The sequence below is a fragment of the Cantharellus anzutake genome, assembly GCF_015039405.1.
Source record: "Cantharellus anzutake strain C23 chromosome Unknown EI90scaffold_59, whole genome shotgun sequence".
NCBI lineage: Eukaryota > Fungi > Basidiomycota > Agaricomycetes > Cantharellales > Hydnaceae > Cantharellus > Cantharellus anzutake.
Window position 1 is genome coordinate 311,728 of NW_024067009.1, and position 23,504 is coordinate 335,231.

At 48.9% G+C, this 23,504-nt stretch overlaps 8 protein-coding genes across 8 annotated transcripts; 3 read left to right on the forward strand and 5 right to left on the reverse strand.

Moving 5' to 3' along the window:
* Window positions 1-1,659: 1,659 nt before the first annotated feature.
* EI90DRAFT_3129660 (uncharacterized protein) lies at window positions 1,660-3,395 on the reverse strand (the record flags this gene model as incomplete). The annotated part of the gene is made up of 6 exons (XM_039064229.1): window positions 1,660-2,088; window positions 2,141-2,365; window positions 2,428-2,517; window positions 2,593-2,726; window positions 2,773-3,105; window positions 3,155-3,395. The coding sequence occupies 6 exons, from the start codon at window positions 3,393-3,395 to the stop codon at window positions 1,660-1,662; spliced, it is 1,452 nt and encodes a 483-aa protein (XP_038911745.1).
* An 800-nt stretch (window positions 3,396-4,195) lies between these two features.
* On the reverse strand, window positions 4,196-6,487 carry EI90DRAFT_2934123 (sugar transporter; the record flags this gene model as incomplete). Its single annotated transcript, XM_039055102.1, has 10 exons — window positions 4,196-4,515; window positions 4,577-5,003; window positions 5,062-5,311; window positions 5,362-5,452; window positions 5,518-5,670; window positions 5,724-5,837; window positions 5,915-5,993; window positions 6,184-6,260; window positions 6,325-6,335; window positions 6,408-6,487. 10 exons carry the CDS (start codon window positions 6,485-6,487, stop codon window positions 4,196-4,198), a joined length of 1,602 nt encoding a protein of 533 aa, XP_038911746.1.
* Window positions 6,488-9,868: 3,381 nt separating this feature from the next.
* Window positions 9,869-10,593, reverse strand: EI90DRAFT_3074802 (uncharacterized protein). The gene is made up of 3 exons (XM_039061525.1): window positions 10,500-10,593; window positions 10,318-10,419; window positions 9,869-10,261 (listed from the first exon to the last, which is right to left on the reverse strand). The coding sequence occupies exons 1-3, from the start codon at window positions 10,587-10,589 to the stop codon at window positions 9,935-9,937; spliced, it is 519 nt and encodes a 172-aa protein (XP_038911747.1). The 5' UTR covers window positions 10,590-10,593; the 3' UTR covers window positions 9,869-9,934.
* A 3,024-nt stretch (window positions 10,594-13,617) lies between these two features.
* Window positions 13,618-14,439, reverse strand: EI90DRAFT_2241045 (uncharacterized protein). Its single transcript, XM_039052741.1, has 3 exons — window positions 14,268-14,439; window positions 14,084-14,205; window positions 13,618-14,031 (listed from the first exon to the last, which is right to left on the reverse strand). Exons 2-3 carry the CDS (start codon window positions 14,189-14,191, stop codon window positions 13,669-13,671), a joined length of 471 nt encoding a protein of 156 aa, XP_038911748.1. The 5' UTR covers window positions 14,192-14,205; window positions 14,268-14,439; the 3' UTR covers window positions 13,618-13,668.
* Window positions 14,440-15,355: 916 nt separating this feature from the next.
* EI90DRAFT_3146796 (magnesium-dependent phosphatase-1) lies at window positions 15,356-16,435 on the reverse strand (the record flags this gene model as incomplete). Its single annotated transcript, XM_039065458.1, has 6 exons — window positions 15,356-15,474; window positions 15,580-15,625; window positions 15,686-15,747; window positions 15,850-15,956; window positions 16,017-16,124; window positions 16,389-16,435. The coding sequence occupies 6 exons, from the start codon at window positions 16,433-16,435 to the stop codon at window positions 15,356-15,358; spliced, it is 489 nt and encodes a 162-aa protein (XP_038911749.1).
* A 339-nt stretch (window positions 16,436-16,774) lies between these two features.
* On the forward strand, window positions 16,775-19,364 carry EI90DRAFT_3019455 (uncharacterized protein; the record flags this gene model as incomplete). Its single annotated transcript, XM_039057370.1, has 14 exons — window positions 16,775-16,860; window positions 16,916-17,021; window positions 17,071-17,139; window positions 17,197-17,275; window positions 17,347-17,474; window positions 17,657-17,685; window positions 17,767-17,860; window positions 17,916-17,968; window positions 18,024-18,082; window positions 18,137-18,203; window positions 18,272-18,369; window positions 18,426-18,903; window positions 18,963-19,009; window positions 19,069-19,364. The coding sequence occupies 14 exons, from the start codon at window positions 16,775-16,777 to the stop codon at window positions 19,362-19,364; spliced, it is 1,689 nt and encodes a 562-aa protein (XP_038911750.1).
* Window positions 19,365-19,985: 621 nt separating this feature from the next.
* Window positions 19,986-21,552, forward strand: EI90DRAFT_3074822 (uncharacterized protein). Its single transcript, XM_039061526.1, has 5 exons — window positions 19,986-20,350; window positions 20,408-20,566; window positions 20,630-20,763; window positions 20,823-21,247; window positions 21,299-21,552. Exons 1-5 carry the CDS (start codon window positions 20,167-20,169, stop codon window positions 21,333-21,335), a joined length of 939 nt encoding a protein of 312 aa, XP_038911751.1. The 5' UTR covers window positions 19,986-20,166; the 3' UTR covers window positions 21,336-21,552.
* A 98-nt stretch (window positions 21,553-21,650) lies between these two features.
* EI90DRAFT_3129665 (uncharacterized protein) lies at window positions 21,651-22,981 on the forward strand (the record flags this gene model as incomplete). Its single annotated transcript, XM_039064230.1, has 4 exons — window positions 21,651-21,984; window positions 22,059-22,322; window positions 22,442-22,708; window positions 22,782-22,981. The coding sequence occupies 4 exons, from the start codon at window positions 21,651-21,653 to the stop codon at window positions 22,979-22,981; spliced, it is 1,065 nt and encodes a 354-aa protein (XP_038911752.1).
* Window positions 22,982-23,504: the final 523 nt, after the last annotated feature.

Here is a 23,504-nt window from a genome sequence, read left to right on the forward strand (position 1 = left end):
ACTACTTTGGGTTGAACAGGGTCTTCTCTCATTCACCTTTTCTCCATTATTTCGGAATCCGCTGTAATAGAGCGTTTGGGAATTCTTCTGCGACACCTATGAACAATCCAAAGGATGATTTGACTTTACTGCGGTTTTGAGGGAATCTGTCAATATCCAAGTGAATGGGGTATCAATATGTTTGTCAGAAATCAGCGCAAAAATGATCAAATTTCGGGGATTTTTTATTTTCAATACAGTTAGGTTTGTATTGCAATATAGTACGTTAGCGCTGCACTGCCATTCTCTGTTCCCCGTTGATGATGAATATGCCGCCCTCATTGATGATGACTGCAGCACTAAACATACTGCTTGGCTCTCCTCCACGCATCATCTCATGACCAAACACACCTCTCCAGAGATGAAGCGCCTCATTGTCCTGATGTCCCAAACCCTCTCTACCAAAGAGGTTGCACAGGCTGCCCAACTCAGTGAGCGCACGGTTCACCGGGTTATCTCAGCTCATAGGCAAGGAATTCCTTTTGAGAAAGCTGGCAACCATGGGGGTACTCGCAAACTCAACAACTGGGATTTGGATGTGAGCACGATAAATCACAGCCATCTGTTGATTTCGCTGAATCTCCCAAATAGCTGATACAAGGTCATCTCGAGCTCAAGCCAGATCTATATCTCCATGAACTACAACGTATATTAGAGAGATACAATCGTGTCTCTGTATGCCAGAGTACGATCTGGACCGGCCTGAAGCAGCAAGGTTTTACATACAAAAAGGTGGATATTTTCACATTTTATTCAACATTCCGAAGAATTTATTCCTTATGATAGTTGCAAAAGCCGGCTTTTGAACGCAATGAAGAACTCCGCGCTGCATTTAGGCAGTATATGGGTCGGCACTATCAAGCAGATCAGCTTGTTTTTGTCGATGAAACTGGTTGCAATTGTAACACTTCTTCACGCTCACATGGCTGGGCACCATCTGGTGATCGAGCGCATCGCCGGGACTTCTTTGTCCGAGGCACTAAGTATGTAACATGTGCCAAATCTGTGCTTCAATCCTAACATCCCTTTCTCAGGTACTCTATACTCCCCGCTCTCAGTGTTGAAGGAGTACTCCACGCAAATATTCAGGAGGGAGCATACACAACAGCCACATTCAACGACTTCATCCGTTCTATTTTCCCACGCATGAACCCGTTCCCTCTCCCTCGGTCTGTTCTGATTATGGACAACGCGTCGATCCACAAGTCTGATGAGCTCGAGCAAATGTGTGCTGACCGGTATGAGTGCACCACAATCACCAAACTCGCTCTCACTTGATATTGTAGAGGCATTCATCTCATCTTTCTCCCTCCCTACTCCCCCGACTTGAACCCAATTGAAGAAGCTTTTTCTACAATCAAACACTGGCTTCGTCTCAATAGGAACCGCGTTGACATTGTCTTGTCTGGGAGGGATATGAATGCTGCCAAAGTTTTACTCTTTGAAGCGGTATACTCAGTGACTGAAGTCTCAACACGCGGCTGGTTTAGCCATTCAGGCTATTTGGCTTAGATGATGTACATAACTGTTAGAATAATATGCTATTTTCTGTCCTATAACACGGCGACTTGGTGACTTTTTTGACGGTAAATACATGCTGCGCGTGTGCACACTTGTCCTCTAACATTTTGTGTACTCTATGTCAAAACCATCAGCAGAACTGTCACTGCAAAGGTTGAAAATAACGGGATCCTTCTTCTTGGAAGGTCCTGGGATGGGGGAAGATGAAAGATCAACGAAGTCAGTTCCGACTTTGGATGAACGGCGACGGAGAAATACTGGTGTTATTGGGTCAGAAGAAAGGATGATGGTTTCTTTTTCGGGCTCTTGTTTGGCTGGTATCACATCAACCTTGACCTTCTTTGCTGGAGGGCTTGTGACTTTTTTGGATTTAGTAGGGGTTTTTGGTGGACTGGTGTCGTGTGAACGCTTCTTAGATTCTTGATGCTGCTTCTCATTGACAGCCTTGGTCTGTTTTCTCAGAGCTGCCACATCAAACCAGTGATGGGCTGGGGGGTTGTGGAGATCAACTCCGGGGATGTGGTCAGTCTGCAATAACCATAAGCTCAATGCCAGTGTGATTACAGTGAATTATACATACCCACTGTTGCGCCCATAAGGACAGCATCGCATTACTAAGGTGAAGGTGTTTTCCCCTTGCGTGTGTATGTGGCCAACAGTAACTACGACATCTATGACACTCCCATTGTTTTTCGAGCATGGTGTATTTTTCAGAAGCTGGGTTGGACAAGATTGTGTCATTTAGAGTATTAGACCGACGACTTTTCCCACGTTTCCCAAGGTCTTCAGCTTTGGGTACCGGTTTCTGGTGGGTTTGTGTATTGAGAATAAGCGCCACATCATGTAGGTATGGTTTCCAGGACTTACAATATTGATAATGTATAATTTTTTACTTGTTCGGGCTCGAGACATGCATTCGCGAAGTTCACGCAGTGCCTTTTCCATCTGCTCTACAGTCTTGAGTTGGATTGGAGTATCACATCACCGCTTTCCATCAAAGGTTGGAAGATAGCCAATTTTGTGCTTGGTAACATCGGCATCCATCCCTTCTTCAATCTTGCAGAGTGCAAATGATGCAGAGTAGTCGATGGGGAGATAGAAACTCGCTTCTGTTGTTGCCTTGTCAGGATTTAGTGTATTACATTGGTAGCAGATTTCAAGTAATTCTGTGCAAGTTATTGAGTGAAGTTCATGAGCAAAAGAACCACATACTTTCTCCTCTTCCGTCAGATTGAGATTTCGATGGCAACTTCATGTCGGGTGCTGGAGCAAGCGTGGCAATAGGGGGAGAGCCTCCTGAAGGAGTAGTAGATTGTTGAGGGAGGAAGAGGGACGGTTGGCTAGGAAAGGGAAGAAGGGGGTACATGATTGGGTATGCAGTGTACAGGTGTTGAGTCGGGGATTGTGTTGTCACAGCTTGTATGGAATGGGGGGAAGTGGTCACTGGTTGTCCATGGTGTTTACACTCTTGTTCGGCTTTCTGCTTCCGCAAAATAAATGTTTCACATTGGACGCGCGTCGGATCATCAAGCTGGAGTGCTTCCCCTGAATGTAAAGTCAGCATTTCTCGAACTACGTGAATCAGAATTCCTACAATTCAGTGGGAATGGGATGGCCCAGCTTGAGGGAGACAAGTCATGAGCTGAGGGATCAAGAGCGTCGAGGACTCTATCGGAGTTATCTGGCAAGAAGAGCGCATCACCCCTTGTGAAATACTGCTGGAAAGCCTGCAGCGGGGTTTTGGGCAGTGGGCGTGGAGCTAACCCCAATATGTGATCGTCATTCCAGCGCGGGCGCTTGTCTTTATTCTGTACATAATAGTTGAGATCAAACATAGCGTTGAGAATGTGAGGCTGCGTTCAGAGAGCGGATCTGGCTACTCAACAACTCTGCCTCCACTAGGGCCTGTATTTATTCTTTAGCTTGACATCGTACCACTACATATGTCTCTGTGAGGGTCCTGCCGTTGAGCTTTCTAGAAGACAGCAGAGACATGCTGGCGTTATTGTCTCATGATGGCTCTCGCACTTTGACATTGGGCGCATCATCAAAATATTAGAAATAATTCATGAAAGAGGGAAACTAAATAGCCTCACACAGTCTGATCATGGCCGATGTCAAGACTGAGATTGACAGCTGAGTCTTAGCAATGTAATCATCATCAACGGGGAACAGAGAATGGCAGTGCAGCGCTAACGTACTATATTGCAATACAAACCTAACTGTATTGAAAATAAAAAATCCCCGAAATTTGATCATTTTTGAGCTGATTTCTGACAAACATATTGATACCCCATTCACTTGGAAATTGACAGATTCCCTCAAAACGCAGTAAGAGATCCTGGGTAATTTGATCTCCTCCCCCCCTTCACTAGTACCACAACTCCACCTGTACAGTGCAGACCCTCACTACCCCGCATTTGAGGCGAGATCTGTGAGATTCTTCCAAATAACACCAGGTCTAGCGTAGTGGGGAATCCTAGGCATTGATGCTATAGACAACAATAACAAGTCTATCAAGAGAAAGGCACCGTACAAATAGAACAACACTGCATGACTGACTTCGCAACAGCAGAGGGAGCGGCTGATTTTGAGACTAAGTAGGATTGAAAGCGGAAACTCGGAGGCGATCAATCTATCCACGCGGAGCCCGCTCAATACCCTGAATCGGCTCATCGTAGATGAACTTTGAGTCGGACGTAGGATTAGGCTGCCTATTACGACCTACGCCACCACCTCGGAGCTCAGTCTGAGCCTTCGTTATGGCAATTTGACGATCATCAGCATTGACGGTTCCGAAGATGATATCCATCTCTTCGAGGGAGCGGCCTTTGGTCTCTGGAATCAAAAGGGAAAAGACTGCCATCCCCCCAATATTGATGGTTGCAAAGGTGATGAACATCTTGTACCCAAGGTGAGTCTTAATTGTCGGAGTGATTTTCGTAATGACAAAGTCTAAGTAATCAATGGAGAAACATCCGGTCATCGAAGGCATGTCGTTAGAACATGTACGCACTGAACAGCCATTGCGAACATGAGGCAAGAGCCAACCCATAGTGACGCGTCCGGGTAGGGAAGATGTCGGCAACATAAATCCATGGAATTGGGCCCCATCCGAACGAATAGAACGCTACATAAATGTAGAGCAATCCGGCCATAGCCTTGCTCGCCCCTGCAGGACTATTCGCACTTGGGTCCGGTGGGTGCGTTTTGAGGATGGCGCCAATGATGTAGAACACTGTCCCCATACCGATAGAGGAGACGAATAAAGGCCATTTACGCCCGCCAACATCGACGAGAAAGAAAACAAACACCGCGGTAGCAACAACCTTGACGATGCCATAGACACCAGAAGCAAGGAGCGACGCGCCTGTCTTGGAGTAACCGATGCTCTGGAATATGAGCGGCGCGTAATACCCTACCGAGTTTTGACCAGAGAATTGCTTGAAACACAACACTTCAGTTTCTCTTTTCAATAATAGGAAGAATGGCCCTACTTACCTGTAACATGAAAATGACTAAGGCAATAATAAATCGAATCCTGTTTCCTGGAGCAAAGAAAGCCCCTTTCCATCCAAGACCAGCTCGCGCCTCTCGCTCCTCTCTCACAGCGGCTTCGATCTCTGCGAGCTCAGCGACAACCGAGGGATGGTCGGCAGGGAGGCGACGCAGGTGAGCGAGGTTGTTGAGAGCTTCAGTCTCACGACCCCAAGTTATAAGCCAACGAGGGGATTCAGTTGCAAATAACAGACTGTGCAAATCATCAGCGACCCTGCCATCGATGGACTCCGTAGACAATACCCGATCGCCATAAGTCCGGCAGGTATGAGTTGAACACCGAACGGAATGCGCCAAATTCGGGGCCCCGGGCGCTGATGCTGTTGAACACCATCTATGACATTGCGTTGTATCAACTTACGCATTACTCACGGAAAGCAGCCCCTGACGATTACCCACAGTTGGTCCAGTAGCTCAACATGACGCCCGTAGCGACAAAAATCTGAAATAATCCAGTGATCCGTCCGCGGACTTCCTTAGGTGAACATTCAGAGACGTAGGCCGGAGCCACAGCTGAGATGGCCCCAATGCCGACACCGGAAATAACGCGACCTAAGAGACATCAGGATAAACGGTTTTTTTCATAGTTAAACATTTGCACTCACCCACGTATATTTCGTTCAACCCCGTTTGGCCTGGTCCTGCGACCGTCGTCAAGATTGCCCCTACACAAAAGATAGCATCTGACACAAGTAAGGTGAGTTTGCGGCCAAAACGAGCTTTTCATTGCAAGTCCACCATTCGTAGACGGGAGATTGTGTTAACGACTGTATATGAGGGAGTGAAGTGCACTTACCCGTCGCGGGAATGCTGAAGAGAGCACCAAAAAAAGCACCACCCTGAAGGACGGCGACGACGTTTGAACTGACTGCATCCTACCAAATTTGATATGCCCAAATTGAATCGGCCGTCATTTCGCCAAGAGAATTGTGGTGAATGAATTGCGGCGGGTCCGTGAGAATTTCCGAGGATGGAAAAGATGCAGCGCAGGAAAGACGCGAAGCATCGACCAAGCACCCAGAACGCTGTCAGATGCGTGTGAGAACATGTAAAGGAGGGGCACACCTTGTGGGCTTGACTAGCACCAGTCAGACCAAAATTGTCGGAAAATGCTTTTTGGGACACGATCCCTCCAGCGACGCCTAGATGAGAGTTCCAAGTATATGAGGCACGTCCAGGATTGCACTCTGAAACTGGCTTGCGCACCGGTATCATATCTATGAGCCCGGAAAACGATGACCTAGGTTAAACACACTCTATCGAGCGGAATGGAGGCTCACAGGGCTCACCCAAAGAGAATGATACCCAAGTAGGCGGCCGCAGCCAGTTGGTACACGTGGAGGTTCTGGAACAGCAAATTACCACCCATGACTTTCATTCTGTCAAGCACGAACGAGAGCCATGGAACGATTCAGCATGTCTCCTTTTCACGATTGGAACTGCTTCTCGTTCTCACCTACTCTCGAGCTCGGGGAAGGGAGGGGAGAGGGGACGCGTCCCTTATGAGTTCTTTCCTACTTTGCATCCGGTGTGCGGTGATTGACCATCATGCGGCGAGGTCGCCAATACCACTACTGCCCCATGTCCGTTCGTGCAGAAATATTATACGTTCTTACCTACTGTGAGTAGAGTTTCGCAAACCTACATGGCCGATCAAGTATCAGATTCAATTCCGGAGCACGAATGCCAGTCGCGTCAAGCGATTGCGCGTTGGCGGTTATTGAGAAGCACAACAAACATTCTTCTACAGAAGTTCGTTTATATTACTACTCCCAGAAAGGAAGGGAACAAATCCAACGGAATCCCAGTCCGCTTTGCGATCACTTATCCAACTCTCCTTGGACAAGAATGAGATGAGAGCCCTTGGATCCGAGTTATAGCATGGCCAGTATGTAGAGCCGGTTTACGCTAGCGTGTTACGCTCTGCATGCAGTATCAAATGTTGTTGAACTCAATTGAACAAACTGCGCATCAGTCATACATATAGAGACCAACACGAAAGAGAAAAAGTCTCACCTCAGTATCGAACGTTGTTGAACTGAGGGAAACGTAAACCAATAATTTCCTCTGCTTTTATAAGCAGTTGCCTCAACGGCCCACTGGCTTTGGTACCAAGAAAGGAAACTTAAATAAAGTTCAATCTCGCGTTCTCACCACAGCGTACAACAGCTAAGCTACTTGATACACGCGACGCGAGATGTGCACTATGATTTTTAAAGTCCACGACACGGGCACGGTGATGCGCACCCGATGTCGCATGTGGCATCCCCCAAGCCACAATGCACACGAAGCTCGTGAAGTGTCTGCACTAGAATTGGCTCCACACGCCGATCCGAATGGAAGATCACAACGATTCGTTATTTTTCCCCAAACGCCTTTCTACTCGATCTCCTGCCTCCTCTTTGCATCTCTGATTCTACACAATCTAATACACATACATAGGACCCCGAGGGTCCCGCAGGCAATGTGTGGGGTCCAGAAATGCACGTAGAACCTGCATAGCACAGCAGAATGGCCAATTCTGGTACCAGCTTGATATTGGGTATATCTCTTGTGATGGTGATGGTTATGTGCATGTACTTGCTGCCAGCTTCTTCTGAAAGTATGCTTATGGTCCAGTCGTTATGCCGACGAGCACTACAGATATCTTGGTCCATACAGCAAAGAGTATTCGTTACAGACTTGGGATGTGGGATGGTTCCTTTAGGTTGGCTGACAGCAACGAGAGACGACGTCGAACCCGTATTTCTTTCGTCACCACCGATCCGTTTGATGTACAGACGTACGCCTGCTCCATACTCGGCTTTGGCATCCGCCAGAGTTCATTAACTATCTACGGGAGCGGGCGCCGATAGGTCAATTGGATCAGTGGCATCGAAACCGTAACGCTTCGAGTTCAGCCGGCGTAATTCGGTCATTACTGATGGCCACTCTATCCATCGCTTGACCTAGCCCTTCCCGGTGCGGTCCGCACCCCAGATTCGTCCCTGCGCGAAAGCATTTCCTTCCACCGCAGTCCCACCTAGGAGGTGAGAGATAAATTGGTTTTCAGGTCTCGATCTCGATCTGGTGTCAAAATGCATCCAAAACTGCTTAGTTAAGATGAGGAGCGAAGCACGATACGAGAGTTACTCAACGCACAAAACACACTGATGTCGCAGTATCCCTACCAACCTTTGTCCGATTCATCTCTCAAATGCATCGGTTTTGGGTTCAACCCTCTTTTCCTCCTCTTCGCACCATGAAACGACGGGTTTGATTAATATAGTGGACTATTCATCTTTACGGGTCCCCATTTTTGCTACTAATCGTACCAAATCCCAACCAACTTGAAATTCTCACAGCTACACATTTTATTTACCACCAGCAAAATCCCCCTGCTGCCGACGTTGGCCTTTGCTTATTGGGGCTGTCTTGTCAATCTTTAGGCGTCGAACAACAATCAGGCAGTTGGAGCTCCTATTTCGGTACACACGTGCAACCCACGCTTCACACTTGTTACTGTGCTGTAATGACCAATAACTGGCTGGGTATGGAGGGTGACAAAAATTTATCCTAGAGATCCAACTGGAAAGACTGAAACTTGCTCTTGGCTTTGCATCTGGCATGCGAGTATTGTGAAAAATTCCAATAACTGGCGGACGCCGCCCAGTACTCCGGTCATTTCACACCTCCGGTCGCCTCCGGTCGCTTGCTGCCCTGCGGCAGCCTTGGCGCGGCCATGACAAAGCCAGCGTCCCAGCCAGATCCCGAACACACTCTAACCGATAGCTTCGTCCCTCTTTCGTGCCATCGAGTGAGTTGGTCCCCGGCTTCCCTACGATTCCCCGAGGTTCAGCGCGTAGTAATTGATGGATGTGATCAGATCACGAGGCCGGGGGGTATCAAGAGAGTCCACTCGAACAATAGGTCCGACGCAAGTGACTACATTGTTTTCTCGTTCGTTTTACTTCAACGTTGCGCCACTCGGCCCGAAGGCGGACATCGTCTGCTGCCAAGCCTGATTTAATGCATCCCATTGGTTCTGTTTGCGAAGGCGGAGAGTGCAGGTACAGTTCTCTGACGGTACTGATAACCGTTCCAGGTTGACCAGTCGATGAAGGTCGAAGTCTTCTTCAATTGGGTCATGTCTACGCGAAGATTATGGTATGGAGCAGCCTCAAGGGAGCCTAGCGCCGAAAAACTGCATGCCCAAGAGACTGGAGGGTGAGGACCCAAACGGGGGCGCCACAGCTGTCCCAAACATCAAGCAAATTAATTGCCCACGGGTTCTATAGTGAATGCTGACTGTTGAGAGTTGGTCACATCATCCCACAAGGATCGATGTGCTTGCTGATGGAAGAGGTTGGGACTGCGGTCCTCGGATCTCATAAGTCCTGAAGCAATCAATTGGCCGACCCTGTGGGGAAACGTCCTTATCAGGGGTAATTCCTTGCCGCATCCTCTCGATATGAGGGAAGCGCAGAGAATCGAGTGACAGCTCGTTGGGAAGAGTCGTGCATTGCCATACCTTCTCTCCCAGGTTACCAGGCAAAACAAGATCAGAGAATCGTGACGGTGACACAGCCTGCGCAACTGCATCAAATATATCCACCAATTGAACTTCCTCGCGCCCACGCACCTAAGAAGGGAATGAGCTAATTAGGTAAAAAGTTTTGGTCCGTAACGAATCAGACTGTCCGTGGTGGGCCGTTTGTTCGACAATAGACCTCGCCGCGTGGAGGGCTAATGGGAATTGATTATGAAGATTGCCACAATACATCTACATATCATACTAGCGACTTCGACGGTCCTCATGTATCCAACAGCCGCACCACTAAATACGCAGGTGGGCACCATACTCAGACTGCATGTCAAGAACGGCAGGATTGACGGACGCGGGGACTAAAAGCAGTGCCCCTCCATTCATCTCAGAGAGGGCAAAAACTGGCTCTCCGGCTGGCGATGGGACTGTCGGGTGCATGTAAACAATTCCAATCTCCCCCAAGTCTTGGAAACGGTGCGAGGGAAGTGCCTCTGTATCAGGCAAAGAAAGGTATGTTGGGGGTTCATAAGATGGCCGGGACCCCCGCCACATCACTCTGCGGTTGGATGCAATGCTTCTCTTTAGGTATTCCTTGTAGAGTTTGAGTTTCTCCTTGTTCTATTAGAGGCACTGTCCCTTTATCACCCACGAAGAGATGGAAGTCACCGACAAACCTTTGCCCACATTGGCAGTTTAGAGTTGAAACCCTCGCAGTGAAGCCCGAGTCTTTTGCATTCCTGGCAGCTCCCAAGATGGTCAGGATTTAAAGGACACTTCTTTGTAAACCAGCAAAGGTGTCAGTCTTCATCCCACTATCTGGAATCATGCCTGCTGGAGATGGCATTAACTGACTCGCCTTCTTTCGAATCCGGCAAGGCAAACACCCTTGGTTTGTTTTATTGCGAGGACGAGGAGGACTGGTCATATCAGGGGCCCCTAACAGCATTAGGGGATGGTCCAGGAGAAATCATCCGTTTTATAGCGCTCAAGTTTGGGTCGTCCGAGTCTGGCTGGGCCCGAGTGCCGTAACGTTGGAGATCAACGCATCTCGGAAATCACCACAAATTGACTCAGTAACCGCTCGAAGGCTCGTGGCTCAACTCATCTTTCAAACGGGTTTTGCGTTAGGACCAACTGATCCAATAACATTGGAGGGTCTGACACATAGTGATGTCAAAACGTGTTTGCTCGCACTCGGCAATCAACACGATCCTCCAGGGGTATTGTATGGGACCCTACAATAGGTCAAGGGTCCTCCACATCAATGAACGAAAGTGGACGTTTGAAGATTCTCCTTAATCTGACTTTCAAATTCGTTGGAGCTTCCATTGTTTTACCTTGCAAACAATTGCTTCACGACTAGGACTTCAATGTAGAGCTGCACCAAGAAACCAACCATACACTCTTCTCAATGCCATTGAATTATGCGGCGTAATAGATGTTGCGTCGACCCCCCTCGCGCGCGGGGGCATGGTTAGCATAGCACACTACTTAATTGAGGAATACTGTGCATTATGGGCAGCGACCCCAGATTGTAGAAATGCATGGGTGTGTAATGTCGCCATCAGACGGTTCATTATTTCTCGAGGGATTCAATGGCTTTCGATCCGAAGGTTGCTAGGAGCGTGCTCTAACGCTTCCGGGCGCACATCTGCCTTTCTTGCTGCAAGGTAAAGTAGGCTGTTCAATGAACGCGGTTGTTCCACCTCTCACAGCACGCGGTAGTCAAAGCCAAGGGCAGACTTCTCCAGAACTCTGAGGGTGACAAGGCACCCCCTCGCGCATTTGCAAGATTAACCCCGTATCAGTCAGCGACAACAGGGACACATGTTGTGAACAGCTACCATATTGTTACAGCCACCTCCAGTGCAAGAGTGAACCCAGTGTTCAGGACCCTGGCCAATCATTAAGGCCGTAAGGCCGAAAAGCGTGTCAGACCCAGTGCAGCCGATCCGAGCGGTTTTATATTGAGGCCACACAGGATTATTGATCCGACGAGCACCCGGACATCAGCAAGTCCTGGCTTCGTTGCAACCCTGAATCAAATTGGACCGACCGCCCACATTAGCCAAGGCCACGAGTGCGTAATGCACTTCCCCGCTTGTGCAGTCCCCAACAGTTTGGCCGACTCCAAGCCCGGGAAAGATATCCCCTCCCAAAGACCAGCCCCACGGAAGCACATCGGAATAAGTTGGGGGTAGGACCCACCAAAGAAGAAAAGACGGACCGAGCGCTGGCGATATGAGTCATCGCTGCTTGAGAAGCAGACCAGACTCAGACTAAATTACTCATCCGACCGGAGACGAGGTGCCGGAGTCAAGTAAGATGGCAACGCTCCAGAAAATAACGATCACAGACATCGCGCTGGATGTCAGTAAATGTAGAGGCATAGGAGTATCTCCCACATCAGAGATTACGAAGTGCAAGGTATTTCTTCCGATCACAGACGAAGTTGGACAGTGACCAAGAGTGCGGTTATTAAGGCAAGGGAGAAGGGTTTCATTTTTGCCTCAACAACAGCCCAAGCAAAATAACCCAAGACATAAGCAGTTTTCAAATGCCATAATAAGTGCCGCCAACGCTCAAGCTAACCCACACCAATCTCTATATAGAAGGCTGACCAAAGGGTTATGCCAGATTCTCCTGTGTGAGGGGCGCCGGGCCCACAGGAACGAATCCTGAGGCAAAACGTTTTCGATGATTTTGCTCGAAGAACGTTGCCATACCATCGCGTTCGATATGGACGGGGAGTCACCTGCTAGTCACCTGCTGCGTGCAGGACACATGTGCGTTTATTGTTAAGCAGGACTTTGGCTATTACTACAGAGGCTGGTCACCTGCCTAACTTTGGTCTCCGTTGGGAAAAATCAAGCGCCGAAATTCCACAAGACCGGACATTGTGCGGCCAATCATTGAAATACCTGATGGGCCGGTTGGTGGCACCGCGAAATGGTCCATACAATTGGGCAGAGCAGAGAAACAGTGGCAGCAGAAGCGATGTGAGGCTTCTTCGCGATTGCTGAGGGTGATATCCACGGTGCAAGTCGCCGCTATACGTAGTAACTGGGCCTCGGTGAGAAGGTCGGAGGTCTCCCAAGGCATGCCGCACGATCCTAGCCAGGGAGTGTGACCAGCCTCCAAATTCTGGCCTTGTTTCCTTCGACCGTTAGCCACATCTTTAGGGGGTGGCTATATCAGTGGCAACAGTGGAAATTCCGGGGGAATTGTGTAGACAATGCAGAGAGGACGGATAGATGTATATGTAAAGGGTGTAGTGTAGAATGAGGCTCATCGGGGGGTAAATTTCAGACCGAATTTCAACTATGGCTGCTATCAAGCCTCCTGGTGGGTCCTGAAGCACCATTACATTGTAGTCTTTATGCCGCACACCCCGGACAAGCCCGGATCAGCTTGTTACTGTCAAAAATGGAGACTCATGATGCTGTCGACTGGATAACCAGCTTTAGGATCAATGTGATTGATTGTGAGTGCCAGTGACTGATGAGTCCATTTGTCGCTCAACCACCATCAAGCCACACGTACTTTCATGATGTGACTTGTTCAACAGACGAATCTCGCTAAGAGGACTTCCGAAGACCGACGTTTTAGCGAGTACTTACCCGTCAGAGAGATGTCCGGAGTTCTCTCGAGATGTATGGATTAAGAGCACAGGCCGAGTTCGATTGAAGAGACACATGGTACGGTTCGCAATTTCAAGAGAGTGAAATGGCAGTGTCAGCCACTCTTTTACATGGCAGATATACAGCAAGTGTGTCGCCACAAATAATCCGCACGCTGTTACACGCCCTTGGGGCTCCAAAAAGCAGCCCCCAGTCAGCGGGTCAGAACGTCCAGAATCAATCAATCGGTTCATATGTTTATATCAAAACCAGAATGCAAAGTTTGATGGAAAAAGGAAGGTGACAGAGCGGAGACGAAGTTTATAAAAGAGACTGCGCCCAAACTTGAATTAACCCAAATATTCTCCACCGGCATGGATCTTCAAGTTAGCGAGCGGGACGCCTCTAAGCGAAATAATAATGAGCGTATTGGGCGTTCTGTTGAGCGTTCCATGCGTTCATATTGACCGCCACGTCGCTGTGTCCCGCCGGACTCGAGGTTGAAAATGCGCTGCTCGCTTCCCAAAGGTACACGGTGGAGGTAGCGGCCGGCGTGGGAATTTCTATAGTCCCAGGACAAGGATGGCCCATGAGATTTTGAGGGTTCCAGGGCGCGGGAATGTCTCCTACGGATAACCCGGCATGGTTAGGTGGCTCGCCGCTGGGATGTGACCTCCCCAAGTCCGTCCGAAGCGCAGTCCAGCGAGTGGACTTGGATGCAATCTTTCCTCTTAGCATTTCTTTGTACTGCTTCAGTTGCTCCGGATTCTGTAAAGCGTAGTCGTAAGCACATATGACAGCTGGGAAGCAAAATACAAACCTTTGTCCATGAAGGAAATCTGGAGTCAAAGCCTTCACATTTAATTCCAAATTTTGTACATTCTTTGCAACTTCCAAGGAGATCGGGATCGAGGGGGCATTTCTTCATGAAAAGACAAACACCTCAGAGACCACGCCGTGCAGCGCGACCGGGGAAGGAAGAGACGTTATGCAGGTTTACTCACCTTCCTTCGAATGCGACAGGGGATACAACCTTGGTAGGTCTGATTACGAGGACGATGGTCGGAACTGGTCATGCCGGCTTTCTGGACAAGGGCTTCAGTCATAGTTGGGAGACACCGTGTCAGTGGGTTTATATCGATAGCCACGCCGCTCCGTAGTTCAAAAACCTATTTCGTGTAGCGCGAGGTAAGGCTATGCGTTGTGTGGGCAGCCAATACAAGCAGGAATAACTTTTCGACTTGTCAGACATGCGAGACCGTAACCAAACCGGGAGAGGTCCAATCTCATTTATGAGTAGTACTGCTAAATAACGGCTGAGGCGTTCCTCGAGCATAAGGTTGAGCCCCTTCAGCAATCTGGATGTGGGATCCAGAATATTCTCAAACTACCACCTCAGCGTTTGAGGAGTTCTTGAGTTTCCGCTTCGGCGCTCGGGTAGGCGCCCTTCGTCGCCATGCAGGCGTGAGCTTCCAAAAACATACATGCTGTACAGCGGCGTGTAAGTTCTATCTCCCTCGATTCATGTTGCAGTCTTCTCGCATATGTATGAAAGAGCTGGGATTTGCCAATATGACGGCGCCCAAATCTTCGGAAACTGCTTTACGTCCTAGAATGTATAGAAGAGAGCTCATGAATTGGAATCAGAGGCAATCCGGTGTTCATCAGCCCGGTAGGCGCATCCAGCAACGATAATCAGCTGACACGGCCACGGCCATCAGCGCCGCCACCCTTTCTCAAAAGGATCCCAAAGAGCCTGGGAATGGCGATCGGTATAACGTGGCCCGTGGGATTGGAGCAAGGTCATATCTTCAATGGGCGCCCCACATCACAGCCATATTCAGCACACGTGTGGAACTAAGATGCTTTGCGAGCATTCCGTAAAATAAAAGTATTGTTTCGAGAGTGAGAACATAAGAAGTGAGAAAATCACTACCAGATAGGCAGATCGGGTGTCCGTTGCTCGTGGCGTTATGGCCGCTGTCAATCAAGAACGATCCCGGGAAAAGACGAAGAGAAAAGAAGCACCTAAACAACGGTTTGTCTCGGCAAAACCATAGTCGAGATGATTAGCGCGCGCCCGCATGGTGCGTCATTCAATCGATTTGGCGCTAACCCCTTCTTCGGGAGGGTGCCGTCTACGCCACTCGTCAACCCCTCTTTTGAACGTTGCGTGGTCCATTCCCCGCTCAACCAGGATAAAAGTTACACCTAAGAAAGAAACAATGCGATGATATGGTTGTATGGATGTCAACAGCGAAAGTATATCCCTCCCGTCATGGTCAGTTCGGCTGAGAAGTTGAGAAGAACACATACCAAGTTCTTCGACTTCTTTGTTCCGATATTCGTCGTCAAAGAAGAGCTAGGAAATGATACCAAATGAATGGGAGAAGGAAGGTTGACGAGCATCTCGAATTCGCACCATATCTTGATACGCTATCCCTGTATTGGCGTGTAATTGGTTGAAGTGACGAGTCTTCGAGCCTGTGAAATCCGGTGGGGAGGATGACGATGGAGGCACAAGCGAATGAGGCGTAAGGAGATGGGAGCAGGTATGGAAGGATAACTTGGATCAAGAGAAATCACCTGGGTAGATCTCTCTTTGATCGAAAAATGCAATCGCTGGTCGGGCAGGGCTATCTGGCTGTGCCTTCGGTGGTGGCAGCAGGAGTTTTGAAATAGTATCATGTGCGCTATGGTAAATAGATCTCAGTCAAGGTAAATCACAAGCGTGTTCCGAGGGAACACCTCACAGATCGACGGCAGACGTCCGCGAGCAAAGCGCCACACTTATCGAAAGCTCCTGTAGCGCGTATAGTATCTCGGGGACATCGAGATAGAACGATATAGGTGATTTGTACCTTGTTTAGAGAATGACACAGGCACCTGTGTCGGTGTTTGGGAGAATGACATACCTGTCGTAAACGAGATTGAGCTTGTCGCCAGAGGGACTTATTGGGCCTGCGAGTAAATAAGCATGATGCCAATGCACTGGTACGGAAGGCTACATCGGCCTCAACATGCCGTCGAATTGATCGATATAAAGGCCCCATAGGGTGAAGCTGGACGAGTCATTTGATCAACGATGATGAACAGTACGAGGATGACCGAAGAGAAGTACACACTCTAAATCGAATGCAATTAGTTTTGGAAATTGTCTGTCGTCCTGCATATTGGTGCACACTCGAAGCCGCCCAATGACTGACTGACAGCCAAACACGGGCACGTGCACAGGCCTAAAGTACTAGTGCAGTCACGGCGCTTTCAGTTTACGAATAAATTCGGCCAACACTGCAAACAGTTTACACTCAATCAGTCTTTGTTCACATGTTAACTTCATGGTGCTATCTTTCTAAACTCAGCCCCGCAGTCACGTTGTATGACGTTGATATCTGTCGCGGCATCAACACGAGAAGCTCCATGGCCATATATCCTCTTGCTCTTCACCCAAGTTCCCACTAAGATACACATCTACCTGTCTTCGACCATCCCACGAGCAAGATATCAAACAATGACATCCTCATTGCCCAACGAACTCATAACGGAACCCGATTCACGCCGTAAGATTGGTGTGAAAGGAGATGTTCTTCTCGAAACGTGGGTTACACGCTGTGTCGCCATCGCCCTCCAGGCATTCATGTGTAGCGTGTAGACCTTATTGGAATAAAGGAACTGCATTCACAGCCAAGGAGCGTGAGGAGTTTGATCTTATCGGGAGGCTCCCCTATCGTGTCAATACACTCGACCAGCAATGCGAGGTGGGTTTAACATGTGAACAGTTGTTATCGTAGTGATCTTGGCCTGCAGCGCGCTTGGAGACAACTTGAAATTCGCGAGACACCTATGCGAAAGAATTCATTCTTGCAGAGTTTGAAGGTGCGCATTGCTGCGCATCCCACTGCTGACGTTTGTCGCCGATGGTATCGTTTGCAGGCTCAAAATTGGGTGCTCTACTATGCCCTCATCTTGCGCCACCTGAGGGAACTCATACCCATAATATACACGCCAACTGGTAAATTCCGCTCTATCCCTGACTCGGCTTCTGCAAATTTCCACTTGTGGCACTGACTGCGTTATTTGCAGAGGCCGAAGCCATCTCCAACTACAGTACCCTTTTCCGCCGGTCTGAAGGATTGTATCTTTCTTTCCCCAATGCTCACCGGATGGAAGAAGATTATCTATCCCAGACCAGAAACATGGAGATTGAGTTGGTCGGCAAGTGCCTCAGGACCCTTTTGGTGTTGCTGAACGAATTGACGCAGTTTGAGCAGTCGTAACCGACTCTCAAGCCATATTGGGTATTGGAGATCAAGGTGTGGGTGGGATCGGAGTACGTACATGCCCCTGACCTAAAACCCTGCTGAACACGACACTTTGACACACGCTGGGTTAGATCAGCACGGCCAAAGCAGCCATATACACGTGCGTTTGTTCTTTCCCAACAAAATTGCCATTGCTCGTACCCTCTTCATTGTTGCTTGGGGCTGAACAAAACTTTCTTAGATTGGTCGGAGGTGTGCATCCTGCCAAAGCCCTTCCCGTTGTCCTCGACGTCGGGACAGACAACGAGCATCTGTTAAACGACCCTCTGTATGTCGTGAGTGTTGCTCAGTCATCTTTATGGTGGACAGGATGAATGCTTACGATGAAAGGGTTGGCCGGAACGGCGAGTGACCGGAGACCAGTATGACGACTTTGTCGACAAGTGAGTTAACCCAGCGCTGGGATGTCTATGTTCTGAGCCTCCACTTTCCATGTAGATTCGTTCAACTCGTTAGAAGGCATCATCCACACTGCCTGCTTCACTTTGAAGATTTCGGTAAGCCGTCATAGTGCCTTTCTCAATCATCCTCAACTGAATTATGGTTCCCAGGTGTAGAAAATGCTGAGAGGCTGTTGGAGAAATATCGTGAGACACATGCAGTATTCAACGATGACGTGTAAGTTCGCACCCATCCACCAATGCCTCGACACAAAGAATGGTGAATCACATGTCTCACACAATCAGACAAGGCACTGGAGCAGTAACACTTGCCGCTCTCACGGCTGCATGTCATGTAACGAAGTCAAAGCTTTCTCATCAAAGGATCGTTGTCTATGGTGCTGGTGTGTTAACTTCGTCTGAACATAACTACGAACTTTGCCGATGTGTATTGTTCCAGGATCTGCAGGTCTAGGAATTACGCACCAACTTCGTGAGGCAATTATTCAAGAAACCGGCCTTCCCCATGAAGAAGCCTCCAAAAGATTCTATCTTATTGACAAGGCAGGCCTTATCACCGAGTCTGTGGCACGTCAAACGCACCTTCGAAGAGGTCTTTTGGATTTCGTCCGCCCGGACACAGAATGGACCGATGTGAAGAAGGACGATAATGGTGCAATCCGACTTCTCGAAGTCGTCAAAAAAATTAAGCCCACAGTCTTGATCGGAACGTCCACGCACGGGGGAGCCTTCACGAGAGACATAGTGGCAGCCATGAGTGAAGGTGTCGAGAGGCCGATCATCTTCCCGCTTTCGAACCCAAGTCGCCTGGCTGAAGTTGATCCGAAGGATGCGAATGAATGGAGCGACGATAAGGCGCTGTTGGCTACGGGGTCACCATTTCCGGCGGTTAAGATGAAGAGTGGTAAAGAATACCAGTGAGTGCTGAATCCAGTAGCCCCCCGAAAAGGATTGGTGACGCATGGACATTTAACAGGATAGCAGAATGCAACAATGCTCTGATCTATCCAGGTCTTGGATACGGTGAGGATTTATTTGTTGGTTCATCCAAGTTACTGAATTGGTTGTTGGGCATTCGTTAGGCAGCATGATCAGCAAGGCCAGACAGATGTCGAATGAAATGATCGTCGCTGGGACACAAGCCCTTGCTAAATTATCCCCAGCCCTTAGAGACCCTGATCTCTCACTACTTCCAGACTTCGAGGATGCGCGCGCCGCCAATACTGAAGTCGCGGTGGCCGTGGCAACTCAAGCGATCAAGGATGGATTGGCGGACGTCGATTGGGGTGTTGATGAAGTGAGGGAAAAGGTTGAGGAGAAAATGTGGGTGGCGGAGTATGAGGAGTACGGATGGGATGCGGATGGGGAGAAGTTGTGATGCGCTCCTAGTGATGCGCATGATTTGGCATTTCAGCTCCGGCGTTCGATCGCAACGTCCTTACATGTTTGACCGTTGAATTGGGGGGCTGTGCTTATGTAAAAGGTATAACATACGCGAAGCCGCATCAGAAACTGAGACTCGATGAAACGTTTTAAACCTCTTCGGGTAACTCGGCTGACTCCGGTCTCGTTAAGCGTGAATCACGAATCCCGGTTCGTAAAGGATTCCACCTGGCTGCCCTGTAGCGTCTTTTGTGGCAGCTAGTAGAACGTGTGCAGGTAGACATGGGATCGGAGCCATTGACGTCGTACGTCAGTGTGTCATTCAATCTTATGAATCAAAACCAAAATTAGCGATCATTACCAATAATGTTCCTTGAAGAAGCGTCGTCGCAAACTAACCGCTTCGGAGTCGATGGCAGTCCAACGATGTCCCTGAAGACCAGGGCGGAATGTACAGCTCTCAGCAATACCGCAGTTTTCGGTTTGACCAAGCTGGTCACGTGTAGCGGCGATGCAAATCGCGTTGGGCGCTCTTTTGTCCTGCAAAGCTGTGTGAGACTCGGCTCACACCAACAGTGAACGATCTCTGTCATTTAGGTCATTTTGCTGAGCCATTGGTGCCCCCTGCACCGCCTTCACGCTCGTACGTTATTCCTGCCCACTCGGAAGGAGGTGCACATCGACCGGGGCCGTTGTGAAACTTTTTTCTGAGCTGGTCACGGTGCAACCACCGGATCGCGATCACACTGCCCGTTACCTTAGCGTGTTTAGCCGCTGAGTTGCTTCCTCCCTGAAGAATGCCATCATTCTTTCATAAATTGGCCTGCGGGCTATGCGGAGAACGTTCTGCTCCTCTCACTCCTCATGATGCTCCAATCCCTGCAAACCACCTTCTGAGACCGATTTCCCCAGAAAACACGATGGTTGGCGCTCAGCTCAACGGGTTGCAGGTGATCCATGATGGCACTAAGAACTGTCGGCGTAGGTCTCAACGCACATCCACTGACACCCGGTATTAACATCCCTTTTCATTGTCAGCGGACTCGAACGGCTCATATCGTGCAGCCATCACTATCAAAAACCAGAACCCCAGAGGCACCGACCCCATCATCTTTAAAATGATGGTGAATGTGCACAATGTTTATGTCCGGCCAAACCGCGGCCTGCTGATGCCTGGAGATCTGCTCTCGGTCCAGGGTGAGTGCCCTCGCAATTCCCTTGATGTTTCCCACTAAATCCTTTCGCCTGAAATTCCTTTAGTTCGGAAAGACGAGGATTCTAAAAATGCTCAAGAAAAACCACCATCGAGGAAATCTCCCAAACTTTTAGTCAAGAGTACCTTCGTTCCTCCGCGACTGCTGCGGAGATATGGGGAGCACAATCTTGTGGACATAGTGGGTGGCCTCATGACAATTCGCGACCTTTTTTCCACTCATACATTCATCGTTCGCAGTGGAACCACATTGAAAGAGATGGCTACACGCAATACGAAACCTGGTGCATCCGGTTACCTAAACCCAGAACTGCCACACCATCCCACCATACGGCCCCCTCCATCCATTCGTCCATTACCCCATCGTATGCCCCAAATGCGAACAACCCAAACTCGGAAAGCCTGGAAATCGCCCGTCTACGACAAGAAAATGCTCAGCTGAAGGAGCAAGTGGCATCCATGCGCAATGGCGTTAACCTTAGCAACACCAATTTATCGCTATATCCAGTTGTTTCTGATATTGGCGCAATTGGTCCCCGATATTACCCTCCTCATGCTCCCCAACCCCAGGTAATACAATCACCACAATCAGATCAAATCAGTTTGGCGGGTACGGACATGGATTACTTCGACGCCCCCGTGCCAAGTTATGAGGAAGCAACAGGGTATGTAGCCAATGGCACCATCAGAGGGAATTCTTACATCTCTCGTCACAGGCGGTCTTCTGGTATACGACGTCTACCACAGATATAGCCCATATGCATATTGGGTTTAGGGAATATCTGACGGCATCGCTTTATATTTGGGTTTTGGGACCATCTCACCTTGCATTAGTATTGTATCACCCAACTATTTCACGTATACCCTATCTACATGTTCCTTCCTGAACTTTCTTGTTACTCCTGGGGCTGTATTCAATGCGTATGTCACTGTTGTTCATTAGTGTTGTGCTGTGGGCAATAAATTCGGCCAACTCCGCTAAGAGATGTCATTGAGTGAACGGCGTGTGACTTCTGTATGTAACGGGTCGTGAGAACCGTAGGAAATTTTCCACCCAGACATTCTCCAATGTTCGCATATTTTAGCAAGGCAACTGTCTTCAGCGTTGCCCGTTCTTGGCGAGCATCAACAACCACACGCGCATCACTCACATCCCGATCATGCAATGCTTTAAGAACGGTCTCTGCTCCCAAGGCGCTCTCCAGTACTGCTTCTCGTCTCAACCAAATTTCTCCCTTGGACACCGTCACAGAGACTACTGCAAGCAATAGTATCCCATCTAGGACTTCGCCATCTGAGCCGTCCGCGACGCTGTTTGTCGGGAATGTACCCTTCCACATTGCAGACCGCGAAGTCGCGGCGCTTTTCGAGAATACACCTGGGTTCGTGGAAATGAAATCCCGTGAGTCCTCTCAGATTATCAACATAGCCACCCTCCATATCGTCTCTCCTACTTATGGCTGGCGGTGCATTTAGCTGTTGACAGGCGGAGCAAAGGATATGTGTTCATTGCCTTTTCATCTCTCGATCTTGCCAAAGCTGCATACCAGAGCTTTACTCTCGACCCACCAACAATTGGCGGACGTCCATTGAGGTTTTATTATTCAAACCAGAATAAAAGTGTTATCACCCAACCTATCAGCAATACTGTGTTCATTGCAAACTTGAGCCCAACCGTTACGGAAGACATAATTCGAGAGTCTTTCTCAAAGTTTGGAGATATTGTGCAGGTCCATATTGGTGAGCTATATTTCACACTGCCCAAACCCCTGTGCATGCGGTTGAATGCTCTCATGGATTGGGAATAATACAGCTCCTCGCTTTCTTCCTTCTGTGGCTAACTTCCAATTTTATGTTAGCCAGACGTGAAGGCAACCGTACAGTTGCATGGGTCAAGTTCTCGAACGAGAGTCAAGCCGAAATGGCTCTCAATGCACTACAGCGGAAACCTATCGAGCCGGATGGTGACCCAGTCCGACTCGACTATGCGGTCAATAAAGACCGCGACCGCGATTCTCCTCAGAAAAAGCCCAACGAGCGAATTTTCGTCTCCGGGTTCGGTGCACATCCTCCCGAGGAGGTTGCTGATGCATTCAAGCGGTTCCGAGTAAAATCTTTCAAAGTCGGTCAGTTCGAATACCTCTGGTGTTGCCCCCTCCCCCCCAGCATTGTTAGGCTCATTATTCCCTTTCCGTTTAGCTACTGAACCTGTTACAAACCAGCCACGCGGTTATGGGTGGATGGACTTCGAGACGACAGCTGACGCGATGCAAGCTATGGACACGCTTTTAACGGAGAAGCCGTTAATCGGTGGCGTGCCGTTGAGATTGGAATACGCCAACATCAGAAAGGACAACGACAAGAAACAAATTAGAGAGGGACGCTTCAAGTCGACTTAACCAACCCAAAAGGGCTCGTGAAGAACTGAGTTCTCGCTTCCAAGAAACTACTGATCTCAAACCTTCAATCTTCTAGCCCCCACTCTCTACTACTATTTATTTACGAATTCAATTCTTTACTCGAGAATACCAGCGTGAAGCTAGGATGGCCGTGAATTGAATGGATTGCTTTGCACGTTTCAGAAATATGCTTCCTTGTTCAAATGTACCTAAGACCACAACGACTGGGGCTATGTCTACAAATTATCAGCTGAGGCTGCTCCATGCAGTTGAGGAATTGTCCATGATTGTGCTTGGACCGTAACGGCCAGTAACCATAGAGCTCCGGCATCACACTACAATTCGACATCGCCGGATCTTAAGCTAGGTATCGCTACACGGCCAACATCAGGAAGTGTGCCAATAGACTATTCCTTGGACAACTGCCTCAAGGAATTAGGGGTCTGATCGTTTGTTGCGCGCGCGATCAGTGGCTTGTCCATCCGAGCCTTGATCGATTGTTTCCAGCAGTGCTTATGCTTCG